The following is a 22,542-nucleotide window of genomic DNA, read 5'->3' as shown; positions in this document are numbered from 1 at the left end:
CAATTCCATATGGGCTGGAATTTGAAATCAGACTGGATTTCCGCCTCGAATGTAGGAGGCACAGTAGTGCTTGGTGAACTTTGCCCCGGGGTCCTGCACACAGTAGGCGCTCCCTCAGGCAGCATGGCTGAGGGCCTGGCGAGTGTGGGGCGGTGATGGGGGTGAAGAACAGAACCTCAGGAGCCGGATGGCCTGGGGTTACATCCATTCTCTGTGATCGTGGGCAAGTCACAGATAATAACCCCTACCTCATGGGGTTGTTACAAGGATTAAATGATTTGATTCTTGGGGCGAGTTTAACACATAAGTATTCATTAATCATCATCATTATTATTCCTAATTTTTAGCCCCATTTCAAGATAGCTCAAGTAGCCTCTAATACCTGGATTTTATCAGCACCCAGTTGTCAGTTCCTCTCCTGGTTCAAAGCCATCCAGCATAACACCATTGGGTTAATTTCTAAATTAATCTGAAACTTTATGTTCAATTCTTATTTGCATTAAAAAATTAATACCGGATGTAAGAGCCCTGATTTACAATTTGGCCTCTGTTCATGTGAAAATGATCTGTGGGTTTGCACCAAAAAGGTTTAACGTGAGCCAAGAATATGACACCTGGATTGTTCGTTTTGAAATGAGAGATGTTTGAGTGCATATAATTTAATTAACATTTATCGAATGCCTCCTCTGTTCAAAGCACTGTTCCGTTCATCACTACACATCTCAACAGTGCCCCCCCCAACACCCCGCCGATGTTTTTGAGAAGAAAAACACTGTAAACAAAATATTAACTTGGAACTCCAGATGGAAGAGAGTGTTTCCATTTTGGAGTGGGAGTGGGAGAAGCGCCTCACCCCTCTGCTCAGCCTTCACCTGCAGGCCGGTCCTACCTGGGATTCGCTGGCTGGGCCGCTCCCTGTTCACTGCTTCTTGTGCTGGTGGGAGCACTGAGCAGAAGTGACCAACCCAAGGCCATTCTGGGAGGTTTTGATGAAACGAAGTCAGACCACATGACCGTCCAGTCCCCTCCCCTCACTTTTCACCCTAAGTCTTTATAGCACTTTATTGCTAATTTAAAAAAAAAATTTTTTTTAAGTTGTTCCTTCTACTTGTTCCGCTACTTTCAATCCCAACTCTTGCTAACCTGACCTGTTTTCTTATCACGGATCTTGCTTCCAGAAGCTCGTAGTAGGTGTTTTCTGGGGGTATCACCCCTGGCCCTAGTCCTCACCTCATACAGAGTTCTCTGTCTCTACACAAGCAAGATCCCAGGTGACACTAGACAAGGAGGGTGACAGGGTAGGGTAGGGTAGGGAAGGGATAAGTAGACCCCTATAACGGGGCCCTGACGTGTAAAGCAGGTGCAACTGTGCCCAACCCATGTCCCAAGGAGCTTTCGTGAAAAGTGCAGAGAGTTCTGAGTGTTTTTTAACAGTCATTTACATGTTCAGGGTAATCCTACTTGCAGATTGATTGAGAGGAGAGTAACTGCCAAATAGACTAAAAGTGGCACCAGGCAATGAGAGTAATTGTCAGCAGCAGGATAATTGATCTAATTACACAAAGGAAAGCTGCTAGCCCGGGAGCTGCGCCTGTCAGCCCTGCAGGCGGCAGCTGATGAGGTCCCATGTCCTGGGTGGCTGCAAGAAGAGAGGAAGGTACCAGACCAGGTGGGGGCCGGGGAAGGGCACCGCGGCCACTGCACGACGTAGCTATGACCAGCCAGCAAGCGATCCCTGGTGTGTGTCCTGCTGGTCGCCTCTGGAGAGCAGAGGGTGCATGGGGGGGGGGGTAGTTTAGAAAATATTCTATGACTGCTGTGTTTACCGTTAACTTGCCATGTCCTAAATTCCTAAGGCCCGAGATGGAACACGTCATTTCTAAACCCGGTCTGGAAGAGCCACCCACTCCGTCTTGGAAGCCCCGATGCGGCTCGCAGGCTGAAATGAGGCTGTGAATTGTTGAGTCCTGTTGGTTTTGATCTTGAGCTATGTCCCCCCTGGAAGCAGGTCCAAAGGGCCTGGGGCCACAGCCCTGCTCTCTGATGGTGCTCCCCGCCCACACTGTGGGCCTGCCTGCTCTCTTCCCTGGGCCCAGCGACTGTCCCATTTTGTCTACAGAAGCTTTTATCCTTTTTTATAAAATTGTGGTAGACAACACATAACAAAAGATGTGCCTTCCTAACCATTTCTAAGTCTGCAGTTTGGTGGTGTCAAGAATATTCATATTGTTGTGCAATAGTTCTCTAGAACTTTTTCATCTTGCCCAACAGAAACTCTATACCCCTGATCAACTCCGCATTTCCCCCTCCGCCCTGCCCCTGGCAACCACTCTTCTGTTTCTCTGAGTTCGATTACTTCAGATGCCTCCTGTAAGTGGAATCGTATGGCATTTATCTTTTGGTGACTGGCTTACATGACATAGCCTCCTGTCCTCAAGGTTCATTCATGCTGTGGCGTGTGTCAGGATTCCTTTCTTCCCGAGGCTGAAGAATATTCCATTGTATGGAAATACTTCATTTTCTTCATTCATCCATCAGCTGATATTTCTGAGCACCTACCACATGGGAGGTACCCTGCCACTCCCAGTGGGGCCCGGAGGCGTACGGGTGGGACAGGCAGTGTGTCCGAGTACCCGAGAAGAAAGAAGACGCCACCTCCCCTTGAGTGGGAGGGCAGTCTAGATCATCACGGCTGCAGCCCCATAATACCGAGTCCCTACCACGGGCTGGGCACTGGTCTGAGGTCTGTATTCACATCGTCATTGTACATGATCTCATGGAACCATATCCGTCACCCCATAAAGTAAGTGTTGCTACCATTCTCTCCGGTGAGGAAACCGAGTCCAAGAGGTGAAGGGACGGTCCGTGTGCATATAGCAGGTAGTAGTGGAACAGGATTAGAACCCAGGCTGTCTGGCTCTGGGCCTGTGGCTTCTAAGTAGTAGTTGCCCAGTGAGACTGTGGAGTCAGACCCAGGCACTGAGGAGCAGCCTGAAAAAGCTTCCCTGACAATTCTCCTGTCCAGCCTTGATGAATGATAACTCCAGACCCTTATCCCCACCCCTGTTCCCCAAAAAGAGCTGGAGGGACCAGCTAAAAAACCTCAGGAGGGTGCTGTGTTTGCACGTCAGGGTCCTTTGCACCTGCAGGGGGCCCAGATGCTGTTCCCAAAGCGGTTGAATGCCTCTGGAGCAAATCATGGATGTGTAGCTAGTTCCCCAGTTGGCAGAACATAATGGGGTGCTGTGTGAGGCCGGGGGGGGAGCCTAGCGTGCTGCGCATCTACATGGCCTTTCACCGTCCTCATCTGAGAAGGAAGGGGTTGCCCGGGTGTAAGACATTCGTTTCAAGAGTTTATTGAGCATCTAACGTGCCAGGTGCTGGGGTTGCAAAGGTGATCTAGCAAGACCCCGACTTCATGGAGGGAGCTTTTTGAAGACCACAGCCATGGATATAAGGCGGGGCATGGTGGGGGGGGGGGCTTCCTGAATGCCTGCAGTAAGCAGGTATTCGGAATTCAGAATCCTCTGGGCTTATCCTAGTACTTGGTGGAACCCAAAGACTTTTCCATCAGCTCTTCACCTAGAGTTTTCTAAAAAGGCCTAGGGATTGGGGAGAAGCTGCTGGTGATGAGATCAACAGAGAGATGCCCACAGACTGCAGGAAATGGCCAAGGACATGGATGTGTGTGGAGAGAGCTGAATGTGGCAGTTAACCCTGGGTGCTCCTGGCGGAGGGTGCAGCTTCCCTGGTCCCCCCATGGGAAGGACGCCCTGCACCAAGGGCGAGCACAGAGGAGGGGTGTACCTTGTGGGGAAGCTTCCTTCTTTCCTTTGGGGGTTTTGTACCTCCTGTGTACCCCCTGTCCCCAGCCCAAGGCTCTGGGGACTTTGGCCTGTCCAGTCACCAGGAGCAAGGAATTGGGGCTAGACAGCCCCATCTCTTTGCTCAAGGGGGTGGATGCAAGGTCACTTCCAGACCGATGTGAGTGTCTGGCCTTCTGCAAAATGAACCAGGATCACCCTGCAGCCCCTCATCCCTACTTCCTATTAATCTCCACTGCCACCTTCCCCTAGAGTGTGGAGCTCATCATCAGACCTCCAGCCCCTCCATCTTCAGAACTGAGATGATCACGGCATCTGCACCGGAAGGACTGAAGGAAACATATGCGAAGCGTCTGGCACAGTGTCTAGCAAATAAGGAACATGTTGTTAGCTCTCATTTCTCTCGTCCTTTGGCTGCTGGCTTGTGTGTTTTGGGTCTCTGTCCCTCTCTGTCTTATCCCTTCATGAAATTCTGGGAAATGCTGAGAATTTGGGGGGAAAGGGAGCATTGCATTCATGTCCAGTAACAACAGCTGATGGAAATCGGGGGGCTCTGTGGATTTGATGGGGAAGCTTTCTTCTGCATGCCCTGCTTTGGGTAGTGGTGGGGTGAGCGGCTTTGCAGAGCTCAGAGACGCTTCTAGCTACTCAGTACAAATCCCCCTGACCTTGGAGCTGGAGTTGTGGGCAGGAATGTTTCACTCCATGGCATTTCTTTTAATTCATTCCTGATTGATTTAAGAGATGCCTGTGTGGAGGCAGCTGTGCCCCTCTAGCCTCAGCAGGATGGCGAAGGATGGATTCCTTCTCTGTTCTCATTCCCTGAAGACCTGTCAGGCTTCTGTCCAGAAGCCCCAGGCTGGAGGGGCCGAGCAGGTGGTGGGAAAGGAGGGAGAACTGCCTGCTGGTTTGTGACACCTGGACGATGTGCATTTGGGGAGCAGGAACCCTCAGGAGGCTGGGGAAGGCATGTGGGAGGCAGGGGCCTCCTTGGTGTTTCATAGCCAGAGATTCCTAGCAGACGTCAGGCTGCATTGTCTTACTCCTTGTTCCTCAGACAGAATACATTGGAGAGCCAGCCTAACAGAGAGATAGCATTCCAGGAAATGGGTAAGAGATTTGGGTAAAAAGGAGAGCGGAAATGTAATCATTTTGAACCCAAGAAGCACATTTGGGTTAGGAAGTTCCAGAGTGTAGTGGGAGTGTACTGTAGCCATGTTAAACCAACTCTGCCATCTTGCACCCCTACGGGACCAACTGTGGTGTGCTAGCAGAGGTCAGGGTGCATGTGGTGACCCCCCCCGATTGGCCTCTGTGGCATCTGAACCCCATGACATCCTCAGCTCCAGGCTAACTGTGATTGGTCTAACTGATGCGCAGGTGGCCCCTGCCCACTTCACTCATGGGACTTTGGAATGTCACCCCCAGCCCACAGGATGCAGAGTAAAGCACATCCACAAACCATCTTCGCAACCAGTGGGGCTCTCTTGGGCAGGAGGGGGAGACCGTGGAGGAACAAAGAAGGACCTAGTCAGTCTTTATTTCTGCTCAGCAAGCATTTATTGACCCCTTCTAGGCACTGAGGCTCCGGGGGTGACCTGGCCCACGTCCCTGCCTCTGGCTGTACCCAGAAGGTTTCAGTGTTTCTGATATGTGGTCTATTCTCTGCGAAAGGACAACGTGCTGGTAAAAATCATTAGACTTTGCCTAACTGGAACCTCATCTTTGCTTTTTTTAAAAAATTGATCAAGAAAGGAAGTGTGACTCGGGGAAGCTGAGTTACATAAGGCCACGAAGCTCCTAAGCAGTGGGACCCTTTCTCGGCTCCCCCAACCCCCGCTCCAGCACACCGGTTTGTTTTTCAGGTTACAGAGCAATCAAGCCGAGTCCTAGTCTCTGTTGAGGTCACCGTTGCAGGTCTTATCTCTGGGAAGGGAAACAAAAAGGATACACTTTAAAGGTTCCACTCCCTCTCTCCTTAAAGGGCCATTTGTCCTGCCTGTGTTCCGAGTTCTAGAATACAAGACTTGCTATGTTTCTCTAATTCTCCCGGGTGAGAGGCATGATTGATTAGAACCTAAGAGGCTGTTTGTGAAGAAGGGAGTGAGGTCTTCCAGGAAGCCGCCTCTCCCACCGCAGCATGCAGGAGTGCAGAATTGATCTGGGAGCCACAGTGCCTTCTTTCTCCCGAGGCAGATGAGAAAAACCCCTCGGAAATCACTGGCCAGCTGCCCCCCTCCCCCGGGTTCCGCCTGTGAGCGGCGGGTGACAACTCCTGCACGTCCAATCTCACCGCGCCGAGAATGAGCAACAACTGTCTCCCACGGTGGGGATCTTGGAAGGAAGAGGAGAAATAAAGGTCCCCGCGCCCCACCTGTTTGAATGAACAGGGAGTCATGACGGCGGGCAACCGGAGGGGCTTCTGTGCCTTCACCCTCCTTTGCGGCTCGGGAGACTCGATGGATGAGTGTGCATTTGGGAGGGTCCAGGGGCTCCGGTGTAATGTGTCCAGAACACACGGAGGGAGGACCGTGCTCAATGAGCCACTGTGTCGGTCTTGGCTCCGGCCGGAGTGTGGTGTCCAAGGCAGCCTGGGCCCGAATAAAGACACGCTTTATTTCCCCTCCGGTTGACAGAGGGGGATTTTGAAGGTAACAGGGGGGAAACAGAGTGAGCAGTGTTCGAAGACACAGCCCACCTTCCTGGATAGTTTTCCACTGCAGCAGGTCCGCCCAAGCGAGCTGGCCAGGGAGATGGAGAGTTTTCTGAGCACGCTGCGGGGACGGGGCTGGGGGCTGCCTCACAGGCCCTTCTGCAGCACCACGGGGTCAGGGGTCAGTGGTGGGGGAGACGTGTGTCCCTGTGTGTGTTAGTGTGGTAGGGCTCCTGGAACAGAGTCCCACAGACTCGGGGCTTCAACAGCAGAAGTGTGTGGTCTCCCAGTTCAGAGGCCAGAGGCCAAAATCCAGGTGTGGGCTTGGAAGGAGCCACTCCAGGCTCTCTCCTTGGCTTGGCCATGGCCTTCTTCACACTCACACGGCGTTCTCCCTGTACCGCTGCATCCAAATTTCTTCTGTCTATATGGCATCTGTTGCACTGGATGAGGGCCCACCCTAATGACCTCATTTTCATGTGCTTACCTCTGTAAAGGCCCCACCTCCAAATATCACATTCTGAGGGGCTGGGGCTTAGGATTCCAACGTAGGAATTTTGGAGGGACACAATTCAAGCCACAAGTGTGTGTACTTGGTGTTCCATCTTGTTCATCTGGAGTTGAGGAAGTGGCCCTGGAGGGGAGTCGGGGTCCCTAACACCGGGACTTTATAATGGATTGATGATTGGCCCTTCTCTCTGCCTTCTGCTTTCATCTTCTTCCCGAAAGGCCTACCTTTCAGACCCCCCAGTGTCTAAACCCTGCTTATATCAAAATACTTAGAGCTGCTCCTTACTGTTGGCTCCTTCAATACCAAGCAAGGTGCTCAGTAGGCACTTTATTTGTATTAACTCGTGTAATCCTCACGATGACCCTTATGAGTCCCATTGTTTAAACAAGGAAACTGAGGTATAGGGAGGTTAAGTCACTTGTCCAAGGTACACAGCTTGTACGTGGTGTGGCTGGGATTTGAACCCAAGCCATCTGGCTGCAGAGGGTACATTATAAGCCACTTCCACATCACTTACTAGGACTCAGTATTTGACACGAAGCCCTTCACAGCTTCCCAAGGGCTCCAGGTATGTTCTCCTGCTTGATCTTCATCACAAAGGGCAACACTGGAGAGGCTGAGGGGGATGGGTTCTAACATGGAGTCCTCTGGCTCCATGCTCAAGACTTGGGAGGATGCTCTGGGTATGAGCACAAGCTGTGGATTCCACACCTCTGTGCCCTTGATTACCCCCTCTGTGACTTTGGGCAGGAGCTGTAACCTCTCTGTACCTCACCTCAACTGTAAAGTGGGGATGACAGTCTGTTAGGGTTGTTTAGGGAAGTTCACATGAGTGACTGGCACATGGTAAGTGCTTGATAAATATTATCGGTGGTAATTTTATTTTGCCATTTGCCTCCAAGAGCTGTCAGCCATCACTGCCCCCGCTTGATCCTCTATCTCCATGGTCTAGAGCTGTATTGCTCAGTGCGGTGCTCCGAGCCCACATGGCTACTGAGCACTCGAAATACGACTTGTGTGAGCTGAGATGTGCTGTCAGGATTAATTACATACATACCACATTTTGAAGGTTTAGTGCCCCAAAAATAGTCTCAATGATTTTTATGTTGATTACATATTGAAGTGATAAAGGTTTAGATATATTGGATTAAACAAAATATATTATTAAAATTAATTTCATTTGTTTCTTTTTTACTTTTTTTTTAAGACAGCCTCTAGAAAATCTGGAGGATTTTCCCAGACGTGCTTCTTGGGTTCAAAAAGATGGCTTGTATCGCTCACATTATACTTCTGCTGGATGGTACCAGTCTAGACTGTAGAATATAAGCTCCAGGGGACATAACTGTTTGGTTTGTACCCCAGCACCTCACTCAGATCCTGACCCCATAGGAGGCACTCAAAAAAAAAAAAAATCATTGTTGATGTGGGTTTGATTGTTCTTAAACCCAGAAATTTCTGTTGGGTACCAAGCCAGGATCCGGGGAAAGCCCTTCGTTCCGAAAGCTCAGGGAAAGCCCACAGACTGGAGTTCCCAGCGCCCCGGGTCTCTGGCGTTGTTACCCTTGAGCTTGGCCCAGGTTGGCCTCCCACCGGTAGCTGGGTTTGACGGCCGGGCCTCTACTTCTCCTGAGGTAGTCTCGCTATGCAGCCAGAGGGAAAACATGGCTGTGGACATCTCTTCTATTTTCAGCATGTTAGGGAAACCAGTTTTGCACAGAGGACGTGAAAGCTCACTTTGTAGGCCAAAGGAGACCCATGAAAGAGATCACTGTGCACGGTGAGCGGGAGAGAAAGGCCTGAAGGAAATTTCCACCAAGTTCGAGGTCCTCTTCTGCGCTTGCTTCTCAGATTGGGCTTTGTGAAGATAAAAAACTTAGTCCTTCTACCTCCATCCCTCTTCCACATCCCCTTCATCCCCAAAGCAAACCCCAAACCTAGCCCTCATAAGGGGGTATAGAGCTGACCTTTTTTTTGACCTTAGGCCTTCGGGGTTGGACTAGCTCCCCCCCGCAGTCCTGACAAATCCCATGATTTGAGGCCACGGAGTAGAGCATCTGAGGAGGAATTTCGGTCAAGGAATGCTGGGGCTGGATAGGTCTTAGAGAGGTCCCTGGTCCAGCCTCTTGAATTTCTGTTGTCCTTACCCTTCCTGTGACATCTCTTCTACCGGTGAAGGCCCAGCATGCAGGAGGCGTGATCCGGATGACCGCGTCCACAGCTTCACTAACCTGCCCCCCTTTCTTCTCACTGTCCATCTGGTTTCCGTCACCTGGACTTGGCCTTGCCCACTCACTCTGATGAAGGTTAAAGCGATGTCATTGAATTGCTACGAACTTTGATTCACCTGCGCCCCAAACCTGATGTAGCTTGACTCGAGCTGTGTGTCTGTGAGCAAGCGACAACTTCTCAGGCCCTCGGTTCTTCATCAATAAAAGTGGAAATAGTGGCACCTGCCTCACTTGCCCTTGGGGTCAAATGAGATAATATGTAAAGAGCCACAGGCAGTGCCCAGGATGTGGCAGACATGGGGGAAGCATGAGCAGCCCTTCTCTACTTGCCCCTAAGTGTTTGCTTTTCCATCCGGTCCTGCTCTACCTCCTGGGTAAGGTGCTTCCTTCCTTTGACCCTGACCGGTGAGAGCCAGGGTGCCGGACTCTGCCTTGGTCTCTGGCACACACAGGATTTTCAGGCCAATCTAGTGATATCCAGTGAAGAGTTCTCTTCCATGGCAGATACAGAATTTGGATGAAGTATGCTGGAAGTTGGAGATTACTAGTATTTCTACCTCCTTGCTTTTCGGAAGCCACCTGTCCTTTCTATTTGTGTCAGGATTAGAACAAGGAATCTTGGCAAAGAGGAGATATTACTTTTAATTAAACATTCTGAGCCTCATTTCCCATTTGGGGATGACTCAGTGAGCTCCAGATGGGTGGAGGAGAAGGAAAGCAGGAAGTCCTTTTTAAAAGAAGCTCAAGTGGTCACAGGGATTACTAACTGAAGTCAGGGAACCCATCGCAAACATGGTGCCTGGCACATAGTAGGATCTCCGTGGGCGGATCCCTTATCTTTGGTATGGTGGCCGAAGCAGGCCATTGAGGAAGGGAAAAGAACTCGGGAGTCCTAAATCTGGGTACAAGCATCAGCTTGTACACTCATTAGCGGTGTGTCCTCAAGCCAGCCACTTTCCATCTCTGAGTCCCAGGCTTCTCATCTTAAAAAGTAGGAATCACAACTCTCCCCACTTTGTGTGGTGATGATGAGGATGGAGTAACTGGATGAAAGTGCCTTGTAAATGGCAGAACTCCACGGCATGCTGGGTTCCCCACTCTTAATTATTGTGGTTAATGATAATAATTGTGCCTCTTTTTTATTTGGTTTGGGTAAATATTAGTCAATTCCCAGTTGTGATTCAAACGGGATGTTTTTCAAGTAATACAGTTTCTCGGCCATTTCTCAACTCCTGCAACCAAATATTGATCACATTTGCTTTCTGGGGGCACAAACACCCAGGTTCTCTTCCATCCTTTTTTCATTTTTGCCTGACCCATAAACGATCCCCAGCTCACCAAGGCACCAGATGGGAGACCTGGGAGCTCTTTTGAGAAGAAAGAAAAAGCTCTTTGAAAAACTGCTGATAGAGAAGTGTTTATTTAATATCAGAAGAAGAGGGTCTGTTTTTGTTTTTTAGGTGTAATGCAAGTAGAGTTTATTGCTCCTTGAGCTTTTAATTGGTTTACTAATATTTTTTATAGCTTCTTATTTTAATGTTCACAGGTCCCCAGATGCTGAGATTTACTGACATCAGTGAAGGGATTGATAAATGATTTAGTTGAAATAGCAAAACTGGAGGCATTGTATGAATTAGAAATTGTGCCATAGAGCCCGCTCTGGAGCCACTAATTTGTTTAATGTGATTTGCTTCCTGCAGTTATTCCTCACCATAGTCCCAAGAAAAACAGATACCAACTGTTCCCCCAGCAAAGCGGGAGGTGCCCAGGGGATTGAGGCCAGGCCCCTCGAGAACGTCAGGTAGGGGCTGGGGACTGGTCTGGGTTAGTCAACAGGGCAGACTTCCTTCTGGAGGTTTGGGCAAGCCCTGATCCACTCTGCCCTCACCTCTGTGTGACTCTACTGAGGTTTATCTGCATGAATGGAGGGGAAGACTGAGCCATTATCCTCATATCATTTCAGAGCAGCTATGGGACTTTTGCAGAGTTACCCTCGTTAAGTCAGCTGGGATCGAAACCCTCAACAATTCTTTCGACCTCATGATTGTCTACTGAATCTGAGATTTAGCTAAGGCTTATTGCACTGGGTTTGTTTGCTATTTCTTGTTCTTCTCTGGTGCAGTCAGATTTCTTGCAATTTCTAAATTTTTTTTTCCTGATATGAAAGAGATATTTGTTTATTACAGAAAACACAAGTTGAATGAATGGACTAGAAATCACCAGTAAATCCATCATCCAGAAATAATCATTGTTAACCGTTTTGATAAATATCCTTCCAGACTTTTTTCTCCAATATACATCTTTGTATTTTTTTTTGAAGAATGGACACACAGAGCCTATATTTTTTTTGGTAACCTGTTCTATTCACTTATCATTTTTGAGCAGTTTTTCTCTTTAATTGTCAACAGCCTTGCTTAGGCTAGTGTACAGAGGTGCTTGGGCAGACTGACCCTAAAAACAAAATATCTCACTAGGAAGGGTTTACCTAAGTGCATCATGCCCTTGCAGAGAAATGAGATTAGCTGTAGCTGCGCATTTCTGTTTGGGTTGCTTCAATACCATTTCAAGGACACTGATGTAACATAGACGGCCCTCCCCCTTTCCTTAGCCCATTTAAGGTACCATTCTTAACAAGTTCCTAAGGATAACGGTGTTATTTTTGTTCCCTTATTTCTTCCTTCTGTCCATTCATTCATCCATCCATTTAACCCATCCATCCAACGTATTGTCTGTCTGTCCTTCCTTACACCCATCATTCATCCATCCATCTAACATAGGGATCATCATTATATCTTATGTCACAGCAACTGGGCTGTGTTTGGTGGTAAGGTTGCGGATACATGATGTAGGCCCCTGTCACTCGAAGTTACCCGTCTCCATCCAAAACTTCCATCTGCCCTGGACATGAGATGATCACCTCCACTTAGTTCTCCACCATGAACTTGAGCACTTCCAGACAGCTGCCTGGCAGATAACTGGGGGTATGGCAGGTGATTCCCCCTTTATAGTCGAGGCATCTCTCCATCACTTCTTTAGATCCCTAAGTGCCAACTAACCCGATAGCCCAATGCTCGGCGAGACCACCAAATGAAGTGAATATAGACGAGAGGGTGAAGTGGCAGCAACACTTTTATTTTACTTTATTTTATTTTATTTTTTTAAAGATTTATTTATTTTATTTGAAAGAGAGAGGTGGGGGGAAGGGCAGAGGGAGAGGACCTTCAAGCAGAACCCCCCCACTGCCACCGAGCATGGGGCTCGACCCCACACCCCGTGAGATCACAACCCGAGCCAAAACTAAGAGCCAGACGCGGCAGCAACATTTTTAAAAAGCTGTTTCTCAGCACAACTATTACATAGCTCATATATCGAGGAAGAGTGAGGATGGTGACAAAAAACTTTTCCGAATCTTTTAGGTTTTATTTTAAGTGCGGTCTCCTCAGGTCTCTCCTCCTGAGAGACAGCAAGGCTATTCTATTGAGGGTTGAACAGCATTCCCCTCCCTCAGGGTTGGTTCTGGAGAAGCCCGGCTTTGTATAAAGAAGGTAAGATTTATTTTTGCCAGTAAAATGTAATGCAGAGCACAGCCCAGCAGCAGCACGCGGTGGGAGGAAGTGGCTCATGGACGCCGGCAGCTGTTACTGTAAAACGTTACAAGTGTGAGCAAGCCCCCACAGCTCCTCAGACAGAGTAAGTAGGCTGCGCTTTTTCCAGGGAAGTGGGGTTGTTTCTTTTTATGGTACCATTTCAACTTCCTAAGACCGCCATAGATTTATAAGGAAATAATTCTTCCAGGGGGCCTTAGTGATATCCTAAAGTTTTGCACGTGCCACTTATGAAATGACTAGAACTGTTCCATGCACACATTTCCATGTCACCAGCTCAGGCCCGTTTATTGACTGCATTTAGGGAACTTCGCTGTTTGTGGCTTTTTAAAGATACCAAACTGTTTTTAATAACCCCAAGCCCGAGGCAGACATCAGAGGTTTAATTAAAATAACGAATGTGGCCAACACCCGTGCTATTCAGAAGGAAACAGTGGTTCCTTGCCATGCCCGAGTGCATCAGGTGGATAGCAGGTGTGGCCTCCGCACGCCTGCTCATCTTCATCGCCCCTCCCTGCCATCTTTTCTCTGGTGGTCTGGCCACTTTTGGGTTGATAGCAGATGTATGGAATTAGCCTTGAGATTTGGAGTCAAAGGGCCTGAATCTGGGGTCCGGCTTTCTCTACCCCATTTATTGTGAGCTGTGTGGCCTTGCTTAGGTCACTGACTTTAGGCCGATTTCTACATCTGCAAAAGACAGGCATGATAAGAACACTCCTTTCAGGATGTGGGGGAAGATAGAGCTTTGGTGGGGAGCAACAGCGTAGGAAGCAAAGGAAGGTAATACCACCTGAGCAACATTTGAAAATCTATCAGAGTCTGGAAAGTCTCTCTTCAGACTGCACCGTTTGAGTGTGGAAGTTAATTATAAGAGCAGGTCCTGGGGTCACACTGCCTGGGTGTGAATCTTGGTATTAATGTGTCACTTTGGGCAAGTTGTGTGACTTACTCTGACTCCATTTCCTCTCTGTAAACTTGGGATAATAATAATAATAACCCAGTGGGGTCATTCTGATGATGATCTTGGATGATCAATCTAAAGTGTCTTACAGAGTGTCTGTTACATACATTCAATAAGGATACATAGTAGTGTTCCTAATTTTCAACTTTTTTATGCCCATTGAAAACTCTGCATGAGGGCACCTGGGCGGCTCAGCCGGTTAAGCAGCTGCCTTCGGCTCAGGTCATGATCCCGGGATCCTGGGATCAAGTCCCTCATTGGGCTCCCTGCTCAGCGGGGAGCCTGCTTCTCCCTCTCCCTCTGCCTGCCTCTCTGCCTACTTGTTCTCTGTCAAATAAATAAATAAAATCTTAAAAAAAAAAAAAACGAAAAGAAAACTCTGCATGTAAATTGGAAACAGAAATTAGTGATTTTCTCTAGATGCAGAACAAATACCCACTTTATGTCTCCGTTCCTTCCTTCCTTGTGTCTTTCCCTCCCTCCTTCCTTCTTTCTTTCTTAGCATATTTAGACCAACATATATAGAATTGGCATAGGGATACTTTATTTAAATAGATACCAGTTGCAAGTTCTGTTTGGGTAGGGGTTAAAAATATATTTAACATTTTAAAATTGTGCCAAGAATAGGTTCTCTCTCCCTGAAAAACACCTGTACTGTTTTTCTCAATCTTGCCAAAAACAATTTAACTTTGGATGGAGGCAGGAACAGAGAAATTTAATAAAGGAAGTTTTGGGTTTTGTGGGGTAGTTTTGTTTTGTTTTGTTTTGTTTTTCTGAAATACAGAAAGATCAGGGGTGATTGTGAGACATGAGGACCTTTGCAGCCCCCTTGGCCTTGAGTTCTGCCCTGCCAAAGCAAGATTTTATTAAGATAAGACTGTCCAATTTCCTTCTGTTGTTCTTGGGACTCTGCATTTCTGTAAGTGATTTGCATCTGTCTGCATGTTGAATTCTAGAGGGTGTGATTATGGACAAATAAAATGGGATGAAATAATATGAGCATCCGGCTCTATTGGTATTCAAATTCAGTATTCGAGGCTCAACATGCCTGAAATACAGATTTTGCCCTGAAATACAATGGATGGCCAACAAATGTTTCTTGATTAAACAAAGAAGGAAAGACTGGGAGGGGACGAGGAAGGGGAAGGCGTAGTGGTAGGTTGGGGGACAGGGAGGCAGGGGGCGGTCTGAGGACTGCCCCCCCACCCTCCTCCATGGGTCTATAATACTGTGTGTGCTGGGACCCAGAGAGCCAGAATGGGCAAGTTGTTGCCCCATCCTCTCCTCCAAAACTGTGCCAACGGTAGCTGGGTTGCTGGCGAGGACTCTCTCTTGGTCATATCCCTTCTGCCAGTGGCTGGCATGGCACCTGGCAAATAAGAGATGCCTTAAAAATGCTTGTCGAATAAAATTTCTGGTCGTTTCTTAATAAAGATAGTGGGTTTCACTTACAGAACTCGTGTTAAATGATGTGACTCTGTTTTGAGAGTTAAGTGGGCCCTGCCTGACTCGTCCCCAAGAATCCTTCCGTTCAGTGAATTTGGTCCAGCAGAGTCTCTGGTTCTTCATGGTCATTTGTCCCGAACTGGTGACTGTTGGCAGCCTCTCTCGTAAGAGGTCAACAGCATCTCGGCGCCATGGAGACCCGCAGGTGTTCCCCTTGCTGCCCACTATTTGTGTAATAAGATGTGGAGGTCAGGCAGCCTCTGTCCCCATGACTCGGTGCTCTGTGTCACGCGGGCCCTCCAGCTCACAGACTGCCTGCCGAGGCCGCGTCTTCCACGCGTTTGCTAGAACACGGGTCCAGTGCTAGATAAATGCCATGCAGTAACGACACACGTGTTCTTGAAGACTCTGGGAGTTTTATATCAGCCCTTATCTTGCATCTCAGTCAGAGGCAGAATTTTTTTTTTTAAGAGGGTACAAGCAGGGGTGGGGGGCAGAGGGAGAGGGAGAAGGAGAATCTTGAGCCTGATGTGGGGCTCGACCCCATGACCCTGAGATCGTGACCTGAGCCGAAATCAAGAGTTGGTTGCTTAACTGACTGGGCCGCCCAGGCGCCCCAGAGGAAGAATTTTGCCCTTTGTTGGGAAGGGGCCCAGTGGAGACAGAGAACAGTCTTGGACGAGTGGCCCTTTCTTCGTGCTTCCACCCATAGCAGGGTGTCTCAGGTATAGGAGACTCCAGTGTTCATCCAGTCTCTACTTCCTGCTCATTTCTGATCTCGGGCATCCATGAGCTCCCCTGGGACTCCGCTTCCTCATCTGTAACACGGGGACAGTAATGGTTCTATGCTAGAAGGCGGTGAGGAACGAGTGAGGCACCTCCCGAGGGCCCAGGTGATAATGGTCACTGTGGTCGCACATCCAAGTCACTGGGAGGGCCTTTCAAATTCCTGAGATGCCCAGACCTACTGAATCAGAATCCTGGGGGACCAGGGATTCATATCTTTTAAAATCCCCAGAGGTGATTTGTATGTTCAGCCAGGGTTCTTGAAATTGCTGATTCTAAAGGAACTGGATTCACTGGGGTCGGGGCGGGGCGGGGGGGGCGGGGTGTAGCCAGAACAGCCAACCCATAGAAGCTAGAGTCAGAATACCTGGGTTCCAATCCCAGCTCCCACCACCCCTTTACAACAATTTACCCTTGACCTTGAGCCAATGCCTTAACTTCCCTGGAGGTCAGTTTACTTGACAAGAAAATGAGGACAACATTAGCACCTCCATAGGGTCATATAGGGATTAAATGAGATAGTACGTGCCAAGTTTTATAAAGTGCCTGGCACAGAGTAAGCCCCCAAATCAGTGGTAAGCCCTTAATACATATTAACTGATTTAATCTTTATAACAACTCTAGACAGTAGGTTACTATCATTATCCACATTTTACATATATGGAGACAAAGACAGAGGGCACTTATGTAACTTCTCTAAGGTCACAGGTGTTTGAACCTGCTCCCTGGAGACACACGCCAGAATGAGCTATCAGCAGGGTCAGTGGAATCTGCCCAGCTAACTGGGCTACGATCGCTGGTCCATGAGCCGCAGCTGACCACACAAGTGGGCACGGAATACATTCTCCGGAAATGATGTTTATTTTATCTGGGGCTAGAGATCAGCTGTGCAGTGCAGAAGGGAAGCAGCATTCCAGGTCCCTCCCTCTTGCCAGTGACCATTTATTGCCCCCCCCCTGCCCCCGGTGAACAGCACTAATTTATACTCATCTGATGGCAGCAGCCCCCAGAGATATATGGGTCACGGAGGAAGAGGGAGAAGCTCACCCCAAACCCATGCTTTTCGGAGGGAACTGGATGTGGGAATTTACAGCCCTCCATGAACTGTTCTCTTCTTTGGAATCGATACAGTTGTTTTCCTGTAAGAACCCAGAGAAGCCCCAGGCAACACTGAGTTCCAGAAAGGAAGGCATCCTCAGGCAGCCATTGCAACCCTGACATCTCTCTCCTCATTTCTATGGACAAGGAAAACTGCCCCCAGGAACTAAGGAAGTCCCCAGCCCCGGCGATCCGCAGACGTACGCACTCCTCTGCAGGCACAAGCCTGTACAATTGCCGGCTCTGTCTCCTGCCAGCCAGCTGGGCTGGATGTTCCTGGGCGCCCGGAGACTTTTCCTCCCCACCCCTCCCCCCTTCTCCTGCCCCGCTGGCTCCACACCCTCCTGAATGTGCCATTCTAAACCAGCCACAATCAGGAGCCTGTTTCTGTGCTGGGAAAAAAGAGCAGCGTGAAGGCTTTTAAACTTGCTGGGTAATTTAAGGTATTTATCGCTATTTGGAGAGCTTTGCTTGTTTTCAATCCATTCCTCCTCCAGCTTTCAGAAATGGTGCAAATGATTATTTTTTTCTCTGAAAAGGATGCTTCTGGGTCCTTCCGCTGCCCCCGAGGCTGGATACTGAAGTTAGTCTCCAGACCCGGGTGTGTTAGCTGAGGTTTTGTTCATTTTTCATTCAGGCTGTCCACAAACATGAATTGGGCCTCTCCCTGTTCCAGGTCAGACTCGTGTCTTTCCTGTGCCAGACTGGGAGTGTTTCCAACACACAGGGCAGCCAACTGGAGGTTAGAGAGCATGGGCTTTGGGTCTAGGCTGACCCTGAGGTCAAGTCATGCTTTGTCAGTTAGCTGTGGGACCCTGGGCACAGTTTCTCAGCTTCTCCAGAATTTTGTTTTTCATCTGTAAAATGGGTATGGTAACAGCTCCTTCCTTCTTGCTTTAGAAGTTAGGCATAAATAAATCTTTAAAAATTGTTTTAAATTCTCTCTAAAATTAAAAAAATTTTTTAAAGAAACGGGGCACCTGGGTGACTTAGTTGGTTAAGCATCCAACTCTTGATTTGGGCTCAGGTCATGATCCTGGGCTCGTGAGACTGAGCCCTGCATCAGATTCTGCACTCAGCAGGGAATCTGCTTGAGATTCTCTCTTTCTCTGTGCCCCTCCCTCCATTCTCTCTCTCTCTCTCTCTCTCTCTCTCTAAAATAAATAAATCTTTAAAAGAAAAAAATTAGAAGTTAGGCAGTGTGGGTTCAAATCCCAGCCTTGCCACTTTCTCATTCTGTGATCTTAGCTTCCCTGTTTTCTCAGTTAACTTCTTTAAGTTAGGGGTAACAATAAGTCCTTAAAAGGTACTGAGAAAACTGAGTTAATGTATAAAGTGCTAGTTCCTGGCACATGGAAAGTGCTCAATGCAGCCAGTGTTAGTGGAGAGAGAGAATACACACCACACACACACACACACACACACACACACACACACACACACACACACACCTACTTCTTCCTGTGGCAAGAGGCACTTGATAAATATGAGTTACTCTCCTCCTCCCTCTTTTCGTAAACCCTAAGCAAGCCAACAGCTGGACAGCGGCGGAAGCTTGCCAAGAAGTCGGAAGAATCTGTACTCTCCGCTCAGCTTGCTGAAGATCTTATTGACCTAATTGGGCGAGGAAGGAGAAAGAAGGGTGTCCCCTGGCCAACTGCACTCTGGCAGGAACGGCTCTCAGAAGGTCCCTGGCCTGCTGACTCTGTCCTTGTCATGGACGGGAAGACCCTCCCTAGGAGGCCAGCAGCAGAGACCGTCCTCAAAACCCAGGGGCTTCCCCACGCTCAGAATCCCCAAGTAGGGTCAGCCCGACACCACCCCTGGGGTAGAGTGGTCCTTCCTTCCTCTTCCATTCAGGGCCCTCTGTGAGCGGTTTCCCTCCCCCTGTGTCCCCACACTACCTCCTTCATGGACTCCCCCGCCCATTTCTCTCTCTGTCTCTCTCTCACATGCACACATACTCTCAGCTCATGTTTCTGCTTCTGCCTTTTCAGTGACTGATTTCCCATATGAAACAAAAACAAAACTGGTTTTCCTGACATGCCTTCTGCAGGCGATGGGCACATGAGAAAGCCCTAAGATCATGAATGGAGATGAAAAGCTAATCACCGGATTGGAAGGCTTGAGTGAAAATAGTGGCCAATGGCTGGGTTTATCTTTACTCCTTAACATGGGATGGGGACACCGATTATCTTTCCCCCTTGGCTTCCATCTCATCTGTTGGCCTGTGTTCCCTCCTCCGGGAAGCCTCTTGGGATGATCTCTAGTCTGACTGCATGTAGCAGTTTTGTGCTCCTGGGAGTTTAACCAAGGGGGCCAGATAGGAGCCGGCCTGCTGGAATGAAATCCCGACCCCACCGTGATTTGCCTGTGCTGGGCCTTACTTTCCTCATTTGCAGCATCAGGCCAGTATGAACCCCCATCTCATAGGGTTGTCATGAATATTCAGGGAGATGGTCCATATAAAGTGCTTAGAACGTCTGGCCACGTATCAGTACTAGTACTGCCCTTACCAGTTTCTTCACTGACGCACTTGTTGGACTGGACTGTAATCAGTGCTATACTTGTCTGCTCTCCCCGAGGGTCTGGCAGCAAATTAAGAGCCAGAACAGTATCTTATTCAACTCCTGAGAACAATTGGCATGTAGAAAAAGCCACTGTTACAAGTGAGGTGATACTTTGTTTACAAAAGCTTACTTACAGAAAGCCTTTCTTTTACTTAACATTTTCAGCCATCTTGCCCACGCTTAATTTTTTTTTCTTTTCTTTTTTTCTCCCTCCATATTCCGTAAAGTGAGGAGAGCCTTTCCCCAGCCCCACAGAAGCCCCTGCATTCCTTACAGGTGTGTGGCAGTGGGGACACTGAAGTGAGCAAACTGGGCAGGGACTCTGGGCTTTCCTGTCCGTAACTGAGGTGCACTTCTTCCGACCCACCATACCGGTTAGAAAATATTTTAATCCTCAGCCCTGGAGGAAAGAATGCTGTGATTTCTGCTCAGGCTTTATATGTTTGATACGAGGAGTTGGGTAGCCCAGGCTTTTGATCCTTGACCGAGAATGCCTGAGAATTTCAGCATAGCACGAGGACGGTTGTTTCTAGAAGCACAGTGAACGGAGGACATGCATATGGTGCCTACAGGCTTCCTGAGGCCTGTCTGGTCCACACAGTGGGGTGCAAACTGCAGGGGCAAGGGGATCATGGAACAATGGCCAAGATCGTCTCTGGCGCACAGAGTAACAGCTGGGATGAGTGACAGGTATGACTGCACTTGGGGTCCCAGATGTCCCATCTGTCATACTGCAGGTGTCCATGCGGAGAGGGGCGGGAAGGAGCGGATAGCTCCAGAAACGGAGACTGAAGACGTTGTTGCTTTCTGCTTCCTAGCCTATCCTGCCAAAATACTACAGAAAAACCGTAAAGGAAGACCACTTTGTGAGCTCTCTCATGACCGGTGTCCGTTGATTCAGGGAGTGAGTGTCTCTGAGCGCTGGTCACCTGGCTGGCCCTGGGCTCCTGTAGTAGCAGGACATGGGAGTGTGGTCGGCTCCCGATGCCAGCCCCACCTCCAAAGAGACCTCGGGAGGAATAACCTCCTAACAGGGCTAGATTCCTCGGTGTGCTGGACAACTCAGTACTTCACAAGAAGTCTACACAATGCCGGGCAGCTCTCCTGGCTGGCAAACTGGCTCATTATATTGACTCCCAGGTCTTCCTCCTCCAGCCTCCAGCCAGTGAGCCTCCCCCGGGTTTCACATGCCACTAGCAAGGCGCCTCTTCTTCCCACGGCTTTCACCCACACATCTGGGCCTGAAGCTTAGCCTCGACTCCTGATCCTGGGCCATACCTTCCCCATCACTTTCCCAAGGCTGCCATGAAAAATGACCATAAACCGGGTGGCTTAAAACAACAGAACTGTATTCTCTCACAGTTCGAGAAGCCAGAAGTGTGAAATCAAGCTGTTGGCAGGGCTGTTCTCCCTCTGGAAGCTTTAGGGGGGAATTCGTTCTTTGCCTCTTCTAGATTCTGGTGGCTGCTGGCTTCCTCGACTTGGGGCTGCATCTCTCTGCTCCACCTCCACAATGGCCTCTCCCTCTCTTGCTTCTCGTAAAGGTACTTGTCATGGGATTTGGGACCCACCCCAGGGAACCAGGATGATGTCCTCATCTCAAGATCCTTAATCATGTTTGCAAGGACCCTTTTTCCAAAAGATCACTCACAGGTTCCATGAACTTAGACTGGATCTATCTTTGGGGGGCTATATTTAACCTGTTGTCTTTTTTAATGGGAAGTTAGTTATATGGGTTAACACTGACTGGAGGAGGTTTTCTATGGTGAGCCTAAAGCATTTTCTCAAGAATAAACATCTGGGGATATCTATTCCAGGTGTTTGACTTGGACAAGTTCCTTAACCCCTTTGGGCCTCCAGTTTCTTCACCTATAAAGTGGGAATAATAATAGGAGCTCCCCACAGACCTAAGTGTAATGTGCAGAGTGCTGTCACATCACAAGCACTGTCCAAATATTAGCCATCCTTATGGTGATACCATCAGGGCGTCATAATCACCCCTGGAACCTACCACCAGACAGTGGGATTTTCCACTAGACTTTCATTTAACATTCAGTCTAGTCTCCTAGAGTGCTGGCCTTTTATGCCTCCACTTCTTGGCTTAGTGAAAATAGCTTGGGATTTGTTGCTGTGTGACTTGGGGCAAGTTCCTTAACCTCTCTGAGTCTGGTAGACCATCCCCTGGCAGGGCTGCTAGAAGATCGAAAGCGGTCAGTTGTGTGGCACGTGGTTGAACAGTGAGGAAATGGCACGCGTGCAGTTTACTGCTTCTCCAGAAGCACCCGGGGCATCTTTCTTCCCTATGTCTTTACGGCTGTTTGGTCTCTTCCCAGAAGGTAGAGAATGGCTCGCAGTTAGTTGTAGTCAGTTTCCTCCCCTGAGCCCAATTTGTCTTCTGTTTCCAGCACAGATAAGGCTGTGCTTTCCAGATTGCTGTTTCCCAGAGCAGTTTTTTGCTGACATGTTTGGGGAGGAAGTTTGGTACTGGCTAATCAAGCCGTAGTTCTAGTAGTTAAAAGGTTTCCAGGTCAATTCTAAGTGCTTGCTTAAGCGCTTAAATCTCCTAACCTTTCATGAAGATGCTGCATCGTCTGTCATAGTGGGCAGTAACCACCTCATAAATCCTATAGTAGCTGCCATTCCTATAATGGTTGCCACCCTCACTTAGGGCTTCCTGTGGGCCACCAGCTGTTCCAGGCTCTTCACATGCATCTCCCTCACCCCAATCCTCATGAGGAAGATCCTGTTATAATCCCCATTTTACAAATGAGAAAACGAGCAAGACCCACAGAGTTTCAGTAACTTTTTGCCTGGAATCACCAAGTTTATAGGTGGTAGAGCTGGGGTCTGAGCCCGGGAC

At 48.8% G+C, this 22,542-nt stretch overlaps 1 protein-coding gene across 9 annotated transcripts in view; it reads left to right on the top strand.

The window, feature by feature from the left end:
• Positions 1-22,542, top strand: part of CHST11 (carbohydrate sulfotransferase 11) — a 263,190-nt gene that overhangs the window by 163,179 nt on the left and 77,469 nt on the right. Inside the window, exon 1 of one of the 9 annotated variants that reach the window (XM_025881423.2) lies at positions 2,311-2,803. The exons of the other annotated variants lie outside the window; for them this stretch is intronic. Coding sequence (XP_025737208.1) covers positions 2,777-2,803 — 27 coding nt within the window. The 5' untranslated portion in view covers positions 2,311-2,776. Of the gene's footprint in view, positions 1-2,310; positions 2,804-22,542 lie in introns of those variants that run through there. 9 annotated transcript variants of the gene reach the window in all.

Source organism: Callorhinus ursinus, unplaced genomic scaffold (genome assembly GCF_003265705.2).
Source record: "Callorhinus ursinus isolate GAN/ISIS: 27379988/994484 unplaced genomic scaffold, GSC_fseal_2.0 scaffold14, whole genome shotgun sequence".
NCBI lineage: Eukaryota > Metazoa > Chordata > Mammalia > Carnivora > Otariidae > Callorhinus > Callorhinus ursinus.
This window is presented reverse-complemented; position numbering and strand designations above follow the sequence as displayed.